General features: G+C 42.4%; 1 protein-coding gene across 2 annotated transcripts in view; it reads left to right on the top strand.

Moving 5' to 3' along the window:
- Nucleotides 1-20,236, top strand: part of LOC149298592 (ran-binding protein 10-like) — a 92,288-nt gene that overhangs the window by 15,530 nt on the left and 56,522 nt on the right. For both annotated transcript variants that reach the window (XM_089487346.1, XM_089487347.1), the window contains exon 3: nt 10,547-10,599. In XM_089487346.1, the coding sequence (XP_089343472.1) occupies nt 10,551-10,599 (49 nt within the window). In that variant the 5' untranslated portion in view covers nt 10,547-10,550. The remainder of the gene's footprint in view (nt 1-10,546; nt 10,600-20,236) is intronic.

Consider the following 20,236-nt stretch of genomic DNA (forward strand, 5'->3'; position numbering starts at 1 on the left):
ATGCACTTACGCTGAGGCTTCTATGAAGCTGCAGTGTAAGTGAAGGGCAGTAACGGAGACCCCCACCAGCTGACAGAGAGGATGATCCTCTGCAGGAGACCTCGATTCTCTGTCAGCCGGTGGGGGTCTGCACGATGTGCACAGACAGCCTCCGTCACTGCCCTTCACTTACGCTGAGGCTTCTATGAAGCTGCGGTGAAAGTGCCTGTCAGCAACGGAGGCTCACAAAATACCAGGGAGTCGGGAGAGAGGCAGAGCAGTGTATGGGAGGGGGGAGGAGTCAGGGGTGTATGGGAGGGGGGAGAGAGACGGAAGTGAGAGACTGTGTGAGGGGAATCCAGGTCCCCTGCAGCGTTGCGGGGGATCTGGATTCTAGTGTTATAATTAGGGCTGCAACAACTAATCGATATAATCGATAATGAAAATCGTTGCCAACGAATTTCATTATCGATTAGTTGAATCGATTTTTATCGATTATAAAATTAGGGTTTTTTCAGAGCAAACGCTCTGAAAAATACCCCTCATTATATAAACCGTTTCAGTGACTCACAGCAGCAGCTCCTACTTACCAGTCCCTCCCTGTAATCACTGTGACAACTGGCCCCGCCCCCTTCCTTCTCCCAGAAGGCCAGAACCACATGGCTGTGACACTCATCTAACTGTAAGTATAAAATTAATATTTGGGCTGCTGAAAGTTAGGGGAGGTGGGGTTTAATTTAGGGGCAGTTATGGTTAATGGGGTGTTTAGGGTTAATTTAGGGGAAGTTATGGTTAATGGGGTGTTTAGGGGCAGCTATGGTTAATGGGGTGTTTAGGGGCAGCTATGGTTAATGGGGTGTTTAGGGTTAATTTAGAGGCAGCTATGGTTAATGGGGTATTTAGGGTTAATTTAGGGGCAGTTATGGTTAATGGGGTGTTTAGGGTTAATATAGGAGCAGCTGTGGTTAATGGGGTGTTTGGGGTTAATTTGAGGCAGTTGTGGTTAATGGGGTGTTTAGGGTTAATTTAGGGGCTGTTGTGGTTGATGGGGGTCTTTAGGGTTAATTTAGGGGATGCTGTGGTTAATGGGGTGTTTAGGGTTAATTTAGGGTAGTTGTGTTTGGGGTATTTAGAGTTAATTTAGGGGTAGTTATGGTTAATGGGGTGTTTAGTGTTAATTTAATGATGAGGACTGAGGGTTAATTTAATAAAGTTAACTTAAGGTGCAGTTAGAGGTAAAGGGGGACAGACTAAGGGGAATCTAAATCCTGGGGGCAGTGAAGATTAACCCAGTACTTATTTATAAAAGTATGGTGTCAGTGTGATGCGAACAGGTCTGTGACTCTGAGGGGACTATGAGATATCTGGGGGTATAAGGCATATCTGGGGAGGATGGAGTGAAATATCTGGGTGTATAAGGCATATACGATATATAAGGCATATGTGGGGAGGGCAGCGTGGCATGTCTGGGGAGGATGGAGTGGTGTATCAGGGGGTATAAGGCGTATCAGGCACAGTGGCACATGTGGGAGGCAGCGTGGAGTGGCACATGTGGGAGGCAGCGTGGAGTGGCACATGTGGGAGGCAGCGTGGCATATGTGGGAGGCAGCGTGGCAAGCCTGGGCTCAAATGTGCATGTGGGAGGCAGCGTGGCATATGTGGGAGGCAGGGTGGAGTGGCATATGTGGGAGGCAGGGTGGAGTGGCATATGTGGGAGGCAGGGTGGAGTGGCATATGTGGGAGGCAGGGTGGAGTGGTATATGTGGGAGGCAGCATGGAGTGGCACATGTGGGAGGCAGCGTGGAGTGGCACATGTGGGAGGCAGCGTGGAGTGGCACATGTGGGAGGCAGCGTGGAGAGGCATGTCTGGGAGGCAGCGTGGAGAGGCATGTCTGGGAGGCAGCGTGGCAAGCCTGGGCTCAAATGTGCATGTGGGAGGCAGCGTGGAGAGGCATATGTGGGAGGCAGCGTGGAGTGGCATATGTGGGAGGCAGCGTGGAGTGGCATATGTGGGAGGCAGCGTGGAGTGGTATATGTGGGAGGCAGCGTGGAGTGGTATATGTGGGAGGCAGCGTGGAGTGGCATGTCTGGGAGGCAGCGTGGCAAGCCTGTGCTCAAATGTGCATAAATTGGGGGGGCTGGGTGGGAAATAAAGACAAGAAATGCATTTTATCAGTTTTTTTTTTTTTATTCTGCGTTTGTATTTAACATCATTTGTTTATTAAATTATTTTAAATACCGTATTTGCTCGATTATAAGACGACCCCCCAAAATCAAAATATTAATTTAGGAAAAAAACAAAAAGCCTGAATATAAGACGACCCTATAGGAAAAAAAGTTTTACCAGTAAATATTAATTCATGTAAATATATTTTTTAAATTTCCTTTTATTTGCCAACCTGCCCCCCCCAGTTATGCCACTCTGCCCCCAGAAATGCTTTATACCCCCCCTATTTGCCACTCTGCCCCATGATATGCCTTATACCCCTATATGCCACTCTGGCATATAGGGGGTTAAAAGGCATATCATGGGGCTGAGTGGCATATAGGGGGTTAAAATGCATTTCTGGAGGTATATATGCATATCATGGGGCTGAGTGGCATATAGGGGGTTAAAATGCATTTCTGGAGGTCCAGAAATGCATTTTAACCCCCTATATGCCACTCAGCCCCATGATATGCCTTTTAACCCAGCATGTACTGGCTGCCTTGGCTTGATAGGAGTGTGATTGCTGCTAACAGCAATCACACTCCTATCAAGCCAAGGCAGCCAGTACATGCTGGAACCTGGGGATGATAGTAGTGGGATTACAGCCTCCCTATGCCATGCTACAACCCCCACCCCCCTTACACATCCATGCTATCACACACAAACACACATTCACAAACATTTAAATACTCATTCATTCCATTAATCACACATACTTCACACATTAATCACACATACTTACCCCAAAACCCTCCCCCACCCCCTTACCTGAACTGCAGATCTCTCACTCGAAGACTTCTGCAGGGGACCGGCTGTACCAGCAACTTCTCTGGCCCCGCCCCCAGAGGAGGGAGGGGGAGAAAGAGTTCTGTGAGGAAGCTACAAGCTTCCTGTCCTCCTGCTTCTAACGGAAGAGACGCTGCTCGCGACCGGTAAGCAGCATGGCCCCAGCCATTTTTTTGGGGTCTGATTAGAAGACGACCCCGATTATAAGACGAGGGGTATTTTTCAGAGCATTTGCTCTGGAAAAAACCTCGTCTTATAATCGAGCAAATACGGTAAATGAAAAATGTACATTCATTTTTTTATCCGATTAATCGAAAAAATAATCGGCCAACTAATCGATTATGAAAATAATCGTTAGTTGCAGCCCTAGTTATAATCCGATCTCTGTTTGAGGTCGGATTATAAAAGGATAAAATCGATAAAAATCGATTCGACTAGTCGATAATGAATATCGTTGAACGATTTTCATTATCGATTTTATCGATTAGTTGTTTCAGCCCTAAACATATTCCAGGACTGATAACTGTATACCTAATATCGCCGGTAAACAGTTTTCAGCTGCCATAGGCAGCTTTAGGGAAGGAGGTTGTGTGTTGATTGGTCCACAAGATTCCGATACTGCCTGATTACTCCATAAGTGATTGAGGCAATTTAGGGGTTAATACCCTTTTTGTACGGGGCTATGCTGCTGCTGGTCTGCCTAATCAAGACCTATTTTATTCTTTTGCAAAATAAACGTTAAAACTGCAAAGTGGATGTGAAAAAATTTTTTTTTGTTAAACTAAATTTGGAAGGCGTCGGTGTGGAATCAGCTGCATGGGACAGACCAATATGACCCTAACAAGATTCCCTTGTCTTGTCTTGTTTTTGGAAATATATAGGTTTAGAGGGTTAAAATGAAATATGGGACATCTACTGTGTCTCAAATGAGACCTGGACCCAACAAACTACAGTTTTCAACCATGTAATTTTGACAGAGTACATCTTCCAATTTTGAACTCGCAGTGCCAAAGAGACATACCCGACCCATGCATATGGCGTATTCCTTTACTCAGTGGACGTTTCTGAATACAAGTTGTTTTAGTAATTTTACGTACCCAGGGAAAAATTTTTATGAAAAACTGTGTTTGGATAGAATGGGTTTGAAAAAAAATGAAATTTTACTGCAATGTTTAGGACAGACTGGCACTAAAATGGTTAAATCAAATAATTCTGTTACCTTTTGCACCTTATTAGGCATACCATGATCAAGTAAGCATAGCTGCAGAGTGCTGATAATACTATGCATTTAGCACAATATTTAACAAAACCATATGATCTTTATCATTGTATCTTACAGATACTTGGTCATGAAGTGATTGAATGCCATTTTATTAAAAATCTTATGAAGACATAGTATTTTGTCTAACATCATGTATGAAGAGCTAACCCTATCACACCTGGTGATCTGGGACAACGAACGCCTGGCGTAAGCATTAAATACCAAAGTGGAGGTTTTCCTTTCTCTGATCAAGAGGGTATTGCTTGAGTGCGAGGATGTTTTCCTGTAGGACTGGGACTCCTCCAGGATTACAAGAGTTCTAAGGATGACGGTGCCTTTAACATGTTCCTGACAATGGATGTTTAACCCCTTGATGACAATTGCCGGTCCGGGCACGTCACCGAAATTCAAGTCGTTAACGACAATTGACGTGCCAGGACTGGCACGTCTTTAAACGGGTGCAGAAATCGATTTATTTTCGCTTTCTGCACCGAAACGGCGTTGCTGTAATGCCTCGACGCATTCAGCAACGCCATGATCGGCACAAAGGGGCCATCTCTGGCCCCTCCCCGGGGCATCAACATCCGCCATACTTTGTATGGCGGCGGACGCCCGTTTTAAAAGCGTTTAGGAGGCGATCAACGATGGAGGCATCCAGCGACACCAAACACGTCAAACTCTCCGGAGAGCGGTCACAGCCGCAGCTGCCTGTGATCTTCGCCATCAGCAAGATGGCGGCGGCCCGAGAAAAAACCCCAATAAAGATTAAAAAGTTTGCTAGAGGGTCTCCAGACCCTCTAGAGAACTCTGGCTCCACTTGCAGGTTGAATACAGGTACTGCATTCAACCATGCAACTCAATGGAGCTCAGCTTTCTAATCACAGTGTGATTAGTAAAAATACATTCAAAATAAAATAAAATTAATAATAATTAGAAAAAAACAGTAAAATTTAAAAATATTTTCTCACTGATGTCACTATCAGGGGAACCTTCAAGTTGAAAAAAAATTTTAAAAAAAAATTTAAAAAGCAAAAAAAAAATATATAAAAAATATATTTTTGTGAGCAAGTCCTAAAATTAGCATATTAGCTTAAAACAATTCTCGCATGGAAAGAGTTAAAATACTGGCATATTAAATGCCCATGAGGTGTCTACTTTTAAAAAATGTATGATTTGATGGGGTAAATTGAATTGGCCGGGTTCAACAAGGTCCCAATTAACACGGGGGGAAGGATGGCCACACATTTAATTTCCAATTAGAAAAATGCACACGTACCAAATGTGGCCTTTTAGTTCCCCCAAAAAATGACAAACCCATGCATGTGGGGTATCACTGTACTCAGGAGATGTTGCTGAACACATATTGGGGTGTGACAGCGGCATATACCAGGAGCTGTAAATTCATACATAAAGTAGGTGTGTGTGGGAAAAATACACACACAAAAATACTACTGCAAACTTTGAAAAAATGCTGGTGGTAAAATGTGTGCATGCCAAGAGTTAAAATACCAGCATTTAAAATACCCTGTGGTGTCTAGTTTTCAAAAATATATGGTTTTGTTGGGCATACTGAAATGGCATTTTCATTCATGTGTGGTATCACTGCGCTCAGGAGATGTTGCTGAACACATATTGGGGTGTTTTGTGACATATACGAGAACTTTTTAATTCATACCTGAAGTAAAATGTGTGTGAAAAAACAAATGCAAAAAAATTACTACCACAAAGTTTGACAAAGACTGGTGGTAGAATAAGTGCTTGGAAAGGGTTAAAATACTAGTTTTCAAAAATATATGGCTTTATTGGGCACACTGAAATGGCCCGGCTCAAAGATGTACCAAATAGGGCATGGGCAGTGGATCCCCAAATGCCAAAGTTCAACATTGAAAAAAGTGCATGCCCCAAATGTGGCCCTTTTGCCCCCAAACAGCCAGGCAAAATCATTCATGTGAGGTATCGCTGTACTCAGGAGATGTTGCTAAACACATATTGGGGTGTTTTGTGACATATACGAGAACTTTTTAATTCATACCTGAAGTAAAATGTGTGTGAAAAAACAAATGCAAAAAAATTACTACCATAAAGTTTGACAAAGGCTGATGGTAGAATAAGTGCTTGGAAATGGTTAAAATACTAGAATTTGGAATACCCTGGGCTGTCTAGTTTTCAAAAATATGACTTGATGGGCCGGGTTCAAAGATACCCGAAATGGCACATGGGGGGAAGAATTACCAGATTTGGAAAAAATGGCTTTGAAATAGCAAAACGCTACCTGTACTTATTGCTCCATAACGTGCAGAAAAAAGCAAAAAAAACATAAAAACATTGGGTATTTCTAAACTCAGGACAAATAGTAGAATCTATTTAGCAGGTTTTTTATTACCTTTTATAGATGAGTAAAAGATTTTTCAACTAAAAGTTAGAAACAGTCATTTTTTTCTAAATGTTTCACCATATTTTATACTTTTTTTAATAGTAAATAATATGATACAATCAAAACAATGTCATCTAAAGAAAGCCCTTCTTGTCCTGAAAAAAACAATATATAATGTGTGTGAGTTCAGTAAACGGGAAAGAAGAGAATTACAGCTAAACACAAGCAGCGCAGAAATGTTAAAACGGCCATTGTCACGAAGGGTACAAAAAGTAAAATCAGCCTTTGTCACGAAGGGGTTAAACATTTCTGAGATGTTTGTGTTTAGCTGTAATTTTTTTCTTATTTACTGAACCCACGCAAGTTTATTATTATTATTATTATCTTTGTTATATATCGCCAACAATTTATGCAGCTCTTAATAAAATACATATATTCAAGGGGTATGACAAGACTAGAATTGACAGACTAAGACAAACCGATACATTAGGTGGAGAGAGCCCTTCCCGCAAGTTTACAAGAAGGGCTTTCTTTAAATTATTTTGATTGTATGATATCATTTACTATCACAAAGTATAAAATATGGTGGAAAATTTAGAAAAACTTTGTCATTTGAATTTTTTTTTTTACTCATCTATAATAGCTAATGAAAATGCTAAATAATACAATGCGTCCTGAGTTCAGAAATACCCAATGTTTTTTTTTGTGTGTGTGTGCAGATTATAGGGCAATAATTTACAAGTAGTGTTTTTCTGTTTCAAAACTTTTTCTTCCCCAATTCTGGTAATTCTGCCTCATGTGCTATTTGGGACATCTTTGAAGGCGTAAATTGCATTGGCTCTCTTTAAACTATGTATTTTGGAAAGCTAAACCCCCCAGGTTTTTTTCAAATGCTAGTATTATAATGCTTTACATACTAATCCTACTGCCAGTCTCCCTCTACACACATTTTAGTTCAGGTATGAATTTACAGCTCCTGGTATATGTCACTGTCAAACATCCCAATATGTGTTCAGCAGCTTCTCTTTAGTACAGTGATGGGTTTGTCAGGGAAGTGTGTGTTTTTCAATTTGACATGTTAAAAATATTGCCCTGTGTCCTATTTGAAACATGCTAATTCAATTTACTTCATCAAACAATATATGTTTGGAAACTATACACCCCAGCGTATTTCAAATGCCAGCATTTTAACCCTTTCCATCCACTAATTTTACCAGCAACCTTTTTTTTGTCATGGCTCAAGATATGCCTTGCAACATTGTTAAAATAGCTTAGAGGAACACACAAACTATAATTCCCAGGTCTACCCACTGACCTAAGATTAAAGCCTTGATAGAGGTTATGAAAAGTAAATTTACGATGTAAAATATTGGTAGATCTCAGTAAAATTGTGATCAGGGAGCTAAAATGTTTTCTCTTTTCTTGCTTCACCATCGCAGTGATGTACAAAGATAGCTACAGTTATTGCCAGTGTTTTAATACATTAGCTGAAGTGTTCACATAAATTAGCCACCTATCCTCACAAAGGTAGACAAAATTACATAATGTTCACCTTCTGAGTGATTTAAAGCAACATAACTCTTTCCCTGGATTTTTGGGATGCAAATAATTGTGTGTAGATACTCATACAAGTCTAGAGATACGTGGTCACATTGTATTAAGGTAACCTCATTTGTTAGTGGTATGTGACTCAAGTGCACTCAAAAAAATCATATCTGTTGAAACCTACTAATAGTTACATCTGGATGTGCAGTGTGTGTTTTATCAAGGGATCCAATGATTGACATTTTGAGTTTGTAGAAGGCCGGAGAGAAATACTTTGTCTCGCGTGGATGTTGCAGTGGATTTTTAAGCCTTATGGTATAATGTGTTCAAGCAGATAAGTGTCTGGTACAACTTTGCAACTTTGTGTCATGGAACAGTATTGTTCATGTTTCGGAAGTCCTCTCCGTTCCAGTCAATATAAGTAAGTATAAGAAGCTAGTGTCATGCGTCCAGCAGTCTTTTATATAGTCAAACTGGACAACCTGTCAGATAAAAATGAAAACTCCAGTGGAATACCGAATAAATATTTTAATAGGAGTTTGGAATTAAGTTCCAATCAGTGTAATCCAGTTGCAGATTTTGAGGGATAGAAAAACTCCCCCCAACATCAAACCAATGATCAATTAATCAAGGCAATTTAATTAGCAGTACCTGTCTGCTACTTAGTATCTTTATTCCTTTGAAAGTAGTAAAGAGTGTACTTCTTCAAACATGGCTTCTCCATTTTGGCTTTATTTTCATGTCCTGATATGTAAAACCCCATAGACTTCAATGAGTGTTTTCTTTCTTTTTCACACGACTGTATATGAAAGTTAATTTACATCGGTCAGCCATAACATGACCACCGACAGGTGAAGTGAATAACACAGCTTATGATGTCACCTGTCAGTGGATGGAATATATAAGGCAGCATTTCGTCCTTAAGGTTGATGTGTTAGAAGCAGGAAAAATGGGCAATTGTAGAAATCTTAGCGACTTTGACAAAGGACAACTTCGTATGGCTAGACAACTGGGTCAGAGCATCTCCAAAATGGCAGCTCTTGTGGGGTGTTCCTGGTTTGCAGTGGTTAATAACGTTGAAAAGTGGTCCAAGGAAGGAAAAGCGGTGAACCAATGAGAGGGTGGGGGCGAAAAGGCTGCCATGTCTGGTCTAATCCAACAGATGAGCTACTGTAGCTCAAATTGCTGAAAAAAAAATAACGCTGCTTCTGTCAGAACACACAGTGCATCACAGTTTGTTGCGTATGGGGCTGCAGACCAGTCAGGGTGCCCAAGCTGACCTACTTGTGATCATATGAACTGGACCATTGAGCAATGGAAGAAGGTGGCCTGGTTTGATGAATGTTTTCTTTTGCATCTCGTGGATGGCCAGGTGCGTGTGTGTCACTTACCTAGACAATATATGGCACCAGAAAGCATCCATGGAGGCCTTACCTCGCAACTTAAGGGATCTGCTGCTAACGTTTTGGTGTCAGATACCACAGCACGCCTTCAGAGGTCTAGTGGAGTCCATTTATAACAACTCTCTGTACTCTCACTAAGCCAATGTTCAACCCAAGAAAAATAATTTGCATCTAGACCACTTTCTTTCAGTTTGAATACTAACCTATTGTGCGGAACCATGTCAAACACCTTGGCAAAATCCAAGTAGATTACATCCACTGCAAGACCCTGATCTACACTTCTACCTACTTCTTAGTGGAATGCAATTAAATTAGTTTGACATGACCTATGTTTCATAAAACTATGCTGATATTTACTAACACTGTTCTTCCCAATGAATTCCTGAATATTATCCCTTAATAACCCTTCAAATACTTTCCCAGCCACAGAAATTAAGCTCACAGATGTATAATTTCCATGCAAAGAGTTTGAACCCTTTTTGCATATAGGAACCACATTTGCCTTCCTCCAATCCTCTGATACAACTGAAAAAAAGAATCCCAGAAGATTAGAAACAAAGGTTCACTTATTTCCAGACTCAGCTATTTAAGTACTCGTGGGTGAATACCGACGGGCCCGGAGCTTTATCGACATTAACTTTATTTAGTTGCTGCAGCACCTTGTCCTGAGTCATCCAATCACAATTTGTCATTTGTATTTCCATTGCCATAGGTTCTTCCTTAATATATACGGAGTGAAAATAGTTATTTAAAGTTTCTGCTTTTTCATGGTCCTCGTTAACTAACACTCCCCTCTCTGTTTTTAGTGTACCTACGCTTTCCTTTTTTGTTTTTCTAGAATTTATATTTTGGGATTGGTTTTGCTCTCTTTGGCTATCCCTCTCTCGTGTTCTAGTTTAGCCCATCTAATCAGCTTTTATATAGGATGCCTCTGATTTGTCTGATTCAAATGCTTTAAAAGCCCTTTTATGTTTCCTTATTTATTTCAGATACATGGGAATTGGACTTTCAGCCCAAGGTGTCAATATGAACAGATTGCCAGGTGAATCATTTTTTTTTTTTTTGGTGGGGGCATTCTTTTTAATACAAATTTATTATAGGATCTGCAGTTAAAAGCTTCTGAACACTGTGTGTCATTGCGATTTTATAATTATAATGTATAGTTATTAATGGCACAGTTTACTGTCCCAAGCTGCCTCACCATTAAATAATTTATGTTAAAGTACATTATAAATACTTTATAATTTACCTGTAGGAAGAGAGAGAGCCACTCCCATTGAAATATTTGGGAGCACTTTCTGTGCATGTGTGGTGGGGGGGTCTCTTTAGATCTTCTGAAACTCATGTGAGCCAGCTGGCAGTGAGTATGCCATGTCTATGCAAGTAGGAAGAATAGATAAGTACCGTATTATAAGACAACCCCCCCAAAATCTGAATATTAATTTAGGGCAAAAAAGCCTGAATATAAGACGACCCTGTATGTTTTACTAGTAAATGTTAATTCATGTAAACTATGTGAACTATTTCTTTCTTTCTTTTTTTTTTTTTTTTTTTTTTTTTAATAAAAGCTATGATTGAGAAATTTTTTTTTTTTTTTATTTCCTTTTATTTTCCAACCTGCCCCCCCAGTTATGCACATCTGCCCCCAGGCTTGCCACTCTGCCCCAGAAATGCCTTATACCCCCTATATGCCACTGTGCCCCATGGTATGCCTTTTAACCCTCTAAATGCCGATGTGTCCCATGATATGCCTTATACCCCTATGTGCCACTCTGGCCGTTAGCAGCGGGGGTTGTCTGCGTCCATCGCGCATGCACCCTTCGGCTGTCAGAGAGAATTCCCCTCAGTGCTGCGGGGAACTCTCCTCTCTGACAGCCAGGGAAGGTCTGTGCGATGGACGCAGACAACCCCCGCTGCTAACGGCACCTCCTTCCGGCTGCAGCGTATCGTGTAGACGTCTACCCGCTGCCCCGACTACACACCAGGGAGTCAGAAGCACCAGCCGCGGAGGTAACCAGACAGGAGGTCCCCTGCAGCGCTGCGGGGGGATCGGGATCTTAGTCTCATAATCAGACCTCTATTTGAGGTCTGATTATAAGACGACCCCTATTAGTATGAAGTCCTCCCCTATTAGTGTGTTTCAGCATCACTGGCTCCAATCTCATAGTTTAGGTGGAAAGCAACATCTATAAAGACATGGTTAGATGATTTTTGTGTGGAAGAACTTGAGTGGCCTGCACATTGACCCCATGGAACACATTTGGGATGAATTGAAATAGAGATTGCGAGACAGGCCTTCTGCAACATCAGTGGTTGACCTTACAAATGCCTTATGTGACCCTTTTGATCAACATGTTTATAGGATTGCCTGCAAGTGTTTTTGTAATTTGAAAGAAAGCCGAGCGGGAAAAGGGAAAAGAGGAGAGGAAGCCATTATATCTTCTCGACTTGCAGCAGTTAAACAATGTACATTAAAGCAGTAATTCTATTCTAAGGGGAACAAAGCAGAGACGTTGTTAGCCATTAAGCTGAGTAGGCTTGCAACACAAACTAGAAATATTACTTTTTGCAATGGGCGAACGAATCTTAAGAATGTCTCCGATGCTTTTATGGATCACTTTAGTAAGTTAATACTCCTTGATTTACACTAATCTTTCCCAGCCATGTGACAGATGAAGGCTTTTCTGGAGTGATTTAAGCAATCACAATGAACAGTAATACAAATTTTTTTTTTTTCTTTTTTTCAATTCCGTTTATTGCAACGAGAACCACAACGGCACACAGTCACAAAGTGAATGAGCGTACGAGGAACATAGGTACAATCATACAGAGGTGAACGATACATGACTTGAAACAAAATCAAAAGACAATAGGCAAAAAGGCATACATGACAAATTACCCATATCCATAGCGACAGAGTGTCACCAGGTAAGTAGCACAGTATGTGGTCCGATGGAGAAAACAAAAGTAGTGTGTGCAAAGGTCTGTGAGGATCGAATAAGCACTGGCAGTAATCGTGTGCATACCGCCTCAGTGTGTGGAATCACAAAACGTGAGGTGAAAAATAAAACAAACGAAAATAACCCAGAAACAAAATAATAAGAAAACATAACACCATCAAACGTCAAATGTGAGCGGCATCGACAGCAATATCAAAAATGAAAGAAAAAGTCGAAAGCAATAGGTAAGTTAACAAGAGTATAAGGGAGTGTGTGTGCGAGGTAGGGAGAGCTGAGCTCTCAGAGAGACCGTGGAGCATCTACACCCACTATGGTAGGGAACTGCGGAGACAGGAGGAAGGTCTTCCAATGAAACCAACGCAGTTCGTGTTTATGCGACAAGCCCTTAGAAGCCATAACCAGGGACTCCATGTGACAAAGTTAATCTTCTGTAGCCAGAGCCTAATCGGAGGTATGGAATGGGATTTCCAGAGCTGAGGAATTAGGGCCCTGACTGCGTTCAAAAAGTGTAGGGTCAGGGAACGCTTATATGGACCAATCGGAATAGGAGGGGCCTGTAGCAGAACCAGCTGAGGCGTCAACTGGTAGTCAGGGTCACAAACCTCTTTGATAACCGCACACAATAGACCAGAATGGATGTACCAAGGAACAATCCCACCAAATGTGAACATAGTAACCTGTGTGCGACTCGCAGCGCCAACACTGCGCCGAAACCTGAGGCAAGAACTTGTGGAGTTCAGCTGGGACCCTGTACCATCTGGCGAGTATCTTAAACGCCAGTTCTTGCGTTTTACTAGAAATGGACCCCTTGTGAGTAAGGTACGCAATGTTACTCCACTCCTGGTTCGAGAATTGGACCCCCAGCTCGTTCTCCCAGAAACTATAATAATACGGTTTGGTCTTACAAGTGGTGTCCAGCAGGGCTGAATATAAGAGAGACAGGAGGTGAGGGGTCTCCTTGCCAACATCACATAGGGATTCAAAGGCCGTGAGAGGACGCAGCACCCGGGGATCTCTGAGCAAGCCTGAAACAAAATGTCTAAGTTGGATATAAAAGAAATTAAAGTGTTAGGGAACAGGACAGAGTTTGCAAAGATCAAGAAGCGGGCGCAAAGAGGAACCCGCGAGGACATGATGCAGCCGGAGCACACAGGTCCCGGCTGGCAACAATGCCCTCAGGTGTGCAAGAGACAGACCTGGGACAAAAGCCGGTTATGTGAGATGGGCGTGAGGGGGCCACGATGTGTAAGGAGATGACCCCTGGAGAGGACTCTCTTAAGAACCCTCAAGGTAGGTGAAATGGTAGGGTGACGTGGGATGAGCGTAGTGGCTCAGGGACCCAAGGTATAACGGAGATATGTTGGTCAAAAATCGAATGTTCCATACCGATCCAGAGTTTAGGCGCAAAGATGGACCACTCGATAAGCTGCCGAAGATGGGAGGCCATCCAATAAAGCTCAATATTAGGGAGCCCCATACCACCTAACAATTTGGGTCTAGTCAAATGAGAAGAGAGCCTAGGGGCCCTACCTCTCCAAACATAACTAGTAAAAATCCGATGATAGGCACTAAAGAACGACCTCAGTAAGGAAAACAGTAATACAAATTAACCCCTTCAGTACCGGGACGTACCTGGTACTTCCTGGTTAACAGTCACTGGTAGACCGGGACGTACCAGGTACGTCTCCCCCAAAAAACGCCCCCACATCACCACAATCGCGGTGATCGTGGGGGCGCTGCTGCTGCTGTCTGCCCAGGACTCCTGGGCAGACAGCACAGCCTGTCTAAGACCGCCCCCAAGCCTACGATCACTCCCACGGAGTGATTTTGTAGGCAGAGACAGCGATTGCAGAAAAATCTGCAATCGCGGTTTCAGCTGCCACAGGCAGCTTCAGGGAAGGGGGGGTGTTGAATGGGTCCCCACACTTGTCCAACACCCCCCTGCTGCCTGATCGCTCCATGAGAGCGTCAGTGCAGCGTTAACCCCTTCAATGCCGCGATCGCGGCATTGAAGGGGTTAATTCCCATTTTGTAGGGGGCTCTGCTGCTGGGTGGTCTGCCTGGAAGCCCAGGCAGACCAGCAACAGCAAAAACGACCCCCCCAGAAGTCCTCTGAGACTCCTCCCCTACAATCTCCAGTCTATTGGAGATTGTGTCCCAGCTGCCAGAGGCAGCTTCAGGGACGGGGAGACCAGACCCCCCCACCCTTCCTCAGTTAACCCCTACCCCACCTCTTCCTCAATTAACCCCTTCAATGCTGCGATTGTGTATGACCCCCATCGCAACATTGCAGGGGTTGATATTAGTCCCCACAAGCTTGTGGGGACTACATATCAGTCAATGCTGTGCTTCAATGGAGCATCAGCATTGAAAGAGTTAAAAAAAAAAATGTAAAAAAATTTAATAATAAAAAAATTAATAAAATAATAATAATAAAAAAAAATAACAGCACTGACCTGAAAGTCCAGGGTGCTTCCGGGTCAAATGCTGGGCTGGGCTGATCAGATCGCTCCTGGCCAATAGGAGTGATCGGATCATTATGGCAGCCCGCGGATGACCCTGCTCTACAAAGAGAGAGGGGTCATCTGGGGTAATAATGAAAAAACAAAAATTATTAATAAATGAAATAATCATAATTATTATCTGATCACTTGTCGGTGACATTTTAAGTCGCTGATTATTGATCGGTCTCCCTGATTGATGTCAGCGGCCTAAACCTGTCACTTACAAGTAATCTGATGAAAAAAATATTTAAAAAAATGTAAATGCACATGTTCCAGTTTTGCCCTGATAGTTTCCTCAAAAAGTGCATGAACCATGCATGTGAGGTCTTGTTGGAATAAGGGGATCTTGGTGAACAAAATGTGGTGTTTTCTTCCACTGTTGCACTTATGGTGTGCAAGAAATTCAGTGCAACATTGAAATGTATGCGTTAAAAAAGCAGTAAAATAATTTCCCTGTGAAGTTTGGCAGACATAAGTGAAGAAATGGCTAGCTGAAAACTGTCAAAACTACCCTAGTTGAACACCTTGACTTGTCTACTGTTCATAAATATATACTTTTATGTGGTAATTTACAGTGGGGGGGCTTCCAAAATGTCCCAAATGGGATATGGGCCCAGGAAACCAATTTCTGAAAATTCCAAATGTGAAAACGAAAATGCGCATGTTCCAGTTTTGCCCTCATAGCTTCCTCAAAAAATGCATGAACCATGCATGTGAGGCCTTGTTGGAACCGGGGGATGTTGGTGAACACAATTTGGTGCTGCAATTTCTGCAGTTGCACATATACTATACAAAATATAATATGAAATCTAAAGCAACATTGCAACATATGCAAAAAAACAAAAAAATATAAAAATACCTCAAAATTTGGCAGCAATTGGCGATAAAATCCCTGTTTGAAAAGTGTCAAAATGACCCTAGTTGTACACCTTGACTTATCTACTTTTCATAAACATATAATTTTGGGGGGATAATCAGTATCTGTGACAACTATTGCAGTTATTAGACTACCATGCCAAATTTGAAAAAAATTACATTTCAAAAACGTGATGCATGCCTTGCAATATTTGCCCTATACTGGTCAAAATAGATAAAAATCCTGGCCATGTTGGGTGGTTTCCAAATCAGGACAACTTAATGAATATATTTGGGATAATTTTTTCCCATTGGTTCAATGTGTGTACAATTCGTATGTATACAAAACTGTAAAAAAAATGCGTTTTTTTCATTTTTCCCCCACTTTTTCCAGTTTATTTCAAACAAAACAATGTACTACCCAGCTTAATATTCAAATGAAAGCCCTACTTGTGCTGAAAAAAACAATATATGATTTGTGTGGGTGCACCAATTGATAAGAGAGAAATTACAGTTGAAGAAAGACATGGCAAAAACACAAAAACGTCTCCGGTCCTTTAGCAACACGTTAGTATCAAAATCCAAAAGGGGTTAATATGGCTGCCTCACCTTTTTTACTGCTCCCTATCTTCTCCAAAACATACTAACTTACCCTCCATACAGGCTTTAAAATTTCTGCAAAATGTATTGACCCCCTGGCTTGCTGCACCAGTGAAACTATTCCGTTTCAGAGGATTGCTCTTCAGCACTGAGATGCCAAGAGGATTACATTTACAGTCATGAGTCCAAGCAAGGCTTCCATGCAGGCCACAGCAGCAGAACCCTGTACAAAACGGGTGTTAACCCCTAAAATGCCACGATCGTGGCTGCATGAGACCATCAGTGCAACGTTAACCCCTTCAATGCCGTGGCATTTTATGAAAAACTTTTGAGCCGACAAAATCACTCCGTGTGATTGATTGAAGGCTCAGACACCCGAGCAGCAGCAGCAGCGCCCCCACGATCACCACGATTGTGGGAACGTGGGAGCATTTTTTTTTTTTTTGAGATGACGTACCAGGTACGTCCCAGTCTCAAAGGGGTTAAATCGCTTGGCTTCTTTTGGAAAACTAGCAGGGGATGCCATTGGGGGGGCAAAAATGTAATAGACATATATATCTTCCCACAAATAATCTTTTACCTGTGGACCAGCCTTCACTGAAAGAGACTTACCCAATTACAGTGGTCCAGAGTAGGAAACAGCAGGTGCAAAAGGTCAGACCAAAAGATACCTGCTGCCTAATTCCCATCCCCAAGCATATACCTACATAGCCGCAAGAAAATCTAAACTCCCCAATTGGCCCCATCAGAGTGGTCCTGTGTAATGCCAGATCAATAAGGAACATGACTGCTGATATTGCTGACCTTATTGAATTAATAGATCTGGCTTGCATCACTGAAGCCTGGTTGGATGAAAATACAGGCCCCGTCTTGGAAGCAGCTGTGCCAAGCAATTATTCAGTACACCGTTATTCTAGGTCCAACCGCAAAGGAGGAGGAGGAATAGCAATCTGCATCAAATCATTTTCACGTTCTAGGTCACTGTCACTTAGTACACCAAAACACTTTTAATGCATAGTATTTCCATAGTAAAAGGGTTCGGGATTCTATTAATATATAGGCCGGTGATGGGAATCACAGAGCGTATCATCTGGAGTATGCTGTTCAGCTCCCACAGTACTAACGTGTGGAGTACCACAGGGATCTATTCAATCTCCCACTCTATTTGCCAAATCCATCTGCCACTGGGGGACATCATGGTTTAAGATATCACTGCTATGCGGATAATACACAACTTTAGCTTTTCTTTGCACCAGGAATTAAGGATTCAACACCTCTAAGAGATGCTTAGCAGACCTCGTAAAATGGATGGAAACTAGTTGGTTAAAAGTAAACCCTGATAAGACAGCATTTTTACTGATCAGAGGAAAGAGGATCATTTCCCCAATCCAGATAATTTCCCAACCCATTGGGTGTAACACTTGGTCATTCAGAGCTATCCAGATCAAGCAAAGTGCGACACCTTGGACTGTTAATTGAGAGTGGTTTGTCACTTAAAAATCAGATTTCTGTTGTGTCAAAATCTACTTTATTTCATCTGTTGAACAAGATATAAGCACCTAATTTCACCTGAGGACACAGACACCCTAATCAATGCTTGTGTGACCTCTCGTCTGGATCACCGCAACGCACTATACCTAGACCTCACAGAAAAATAACTTCATCACCTACAGATGATCCAAAATGCAGCAGCCAGGCTATTAACAAATCAGCCCTGCTTATGGCATATCGCACACTTTGTCCTATCTCTGCATTGGCTTCATATTAAATAGAAAATCTATTTTAAGGTGGGCTTGTTGACATTTGAAGCCCTAAAGAACCAGGGTCCCTGTTATTTAAAAAAGTTATCACCTTACATTGCCCCTTTGATCTACACATCTTTCTCTTCTTTCAGTGCGCACAAAACCAGACGCCAATGCATTCTGCCATGCTGCTCCTACAGTCTGGAACTCTCTGCCACATTCAGTCAGGGAAGCACCATCTTTAGAGACTTTAATTGAAAGTCTTAAAACTCAACTTTCCCCCAAGCATTCAGCTAATTCACTTTTACTGTTCTCATTAATGTCCAATTATGTAAGTAAATTAAGATATATATATATATATAATCATATTTGCTCGATTATAAGACAATGGTTTTTTTCAGAGCAAATGCTCTGAAAAATAACCATCGTCTTATGTTTGAGGTCGTCTTATAATTAGGGCTGAAACAACTAATCGATAAAATCGATAATGAAAATCGTTGACTATTTTCATTATCGATTAGCCGAATCGATTTTTTATCAATTTATAAAAAGAGGGAACTCCTCTCCTTATATAATCTGACCTCAAACAGAGATCGGATTATAACATTAGAATCCAGATCCCCCGCAACGTTGCAGGGGACCTGGATTCCCCTCACTGTCATCCGGTGGGTGTCCGTCTCTCCCCTCCCCTCCACTTCCACTCCTATGATGCGGTGGCAGCATCACATGATGTAGAAGCCCTAGCGGAAGTGAAGGTGAGTAACGGAGGCTGTCTGTGCGCATCGCGCAGACCCCCGCCGGCTGACAGAGAGGATGATCCTCTGCAGGAGACCTCGATTCTCTGTCAGCCGGTAGGGGTCTGCGCCATGCGCACAGACAGCCTCCGTTACTGCCCTTCACTTACGCTGAGGCTTCTATGAAGCTGCAGTGAAAGTGCCTGTCGGCAACGGAGGTTCACAAGACACTAGGGAGTCGGAAGAGAGGCAGAGCGGTGTATGGCAGGGGGGAGGAGGCAGAGTTGAGTATGGGAGCCACCCTCCCATACACCACTCTGCCTCTCTACCCGGCTCCCTGGTGTCTTGTGGACCTCTGTTGCTTACAGGAGGCAGAGTGGCGTGTGGGAGGGGGGAGAGAGGCAGAGTGGCGTGTGGGAGGGGGGAGAGAGGCAGAGTGGCGTGTGGGAGGGGGGAGAGAGGCAGAGTGGCGTGTGGGAGGGGGAGAGAGGCAGAGTGGCGTGTGGGAGGGGGGAGAGAGGCAGAGTGGCGTGTGGGAGGGGGGAGAGTGGTGTATGGGGTTATAATGAATTTCAGGGTAGCAGAGTGGTGTATGGGGGTGTAATGAATTTCAGGGAGGCAGAATGGCATATCTGGGGGAGTTAGAGTGGTGTATAGGGGGAGGTAGAGTGGTGTATGGGGGGTATAATGAATTTCAGGGTGGTGCAGGGCATTAATGGGGGGCAGAGTGGCATATCAGGGTACACAGTGGCATATAGGGAGGTATAAGGCATAAATGGGGGCGAGTGGCATATTGGAAGTTATAAGGCGTATCAGGGGGCACAGTGGCATATAGGGGTATAAGGCATATCAATATTAGTCATATCAGGGGGTATAAGGTATATCAGGAGGCTCAGTTGCATATCACTGGCATAAAAGGAGTATAAGGCATATCGGGGGCACAGTGGAATCTCTGGCATATAGGAGGTATAAGGCATATCTGGGGGCAGAGTGGCAAGCTGGGGGTCAGATGTGCATAACTGGGGGCAGTTTGGAAAATAAAAGAAAATATAAACAAGGCTTTTTTCCTCATAGTTTTTATTAAATATGAAAAATAGTTAACATATGAATTAATATTTACTATTAACTGTATTAAAACTAGGGCTCCAACTAACGATTTTAATAATCGATTAGTTGGCCGATTATTTTTTCTATTAATCGGATAAAAAAAAAATATGCAAATTTTTCGTTTATTTAAAATTTGGGTGTTAAAAAAAAAAAAAAAAAAAAAAAAAATCAAAAAGA

The sequence above is a fragment of the Sceloporus occidentalis genome, unplaced genomic scaffold (assembly GCF_023333645.1).
Source record: "Sceloporus occidentalis isolate IW3139 unplaced genomic scaffold, rSceOcc1.0.p SCAF_32, whole genome shotgun sequence".
In the NCBI taxonomy this organism is placed as follows: domain Eukaryota; kingdom Metazoa; phylum Chordata; class Lepidosauria; order Squamata; family Phrynosomatidae; genus Sceloporus; species Sceloporus occidentalis.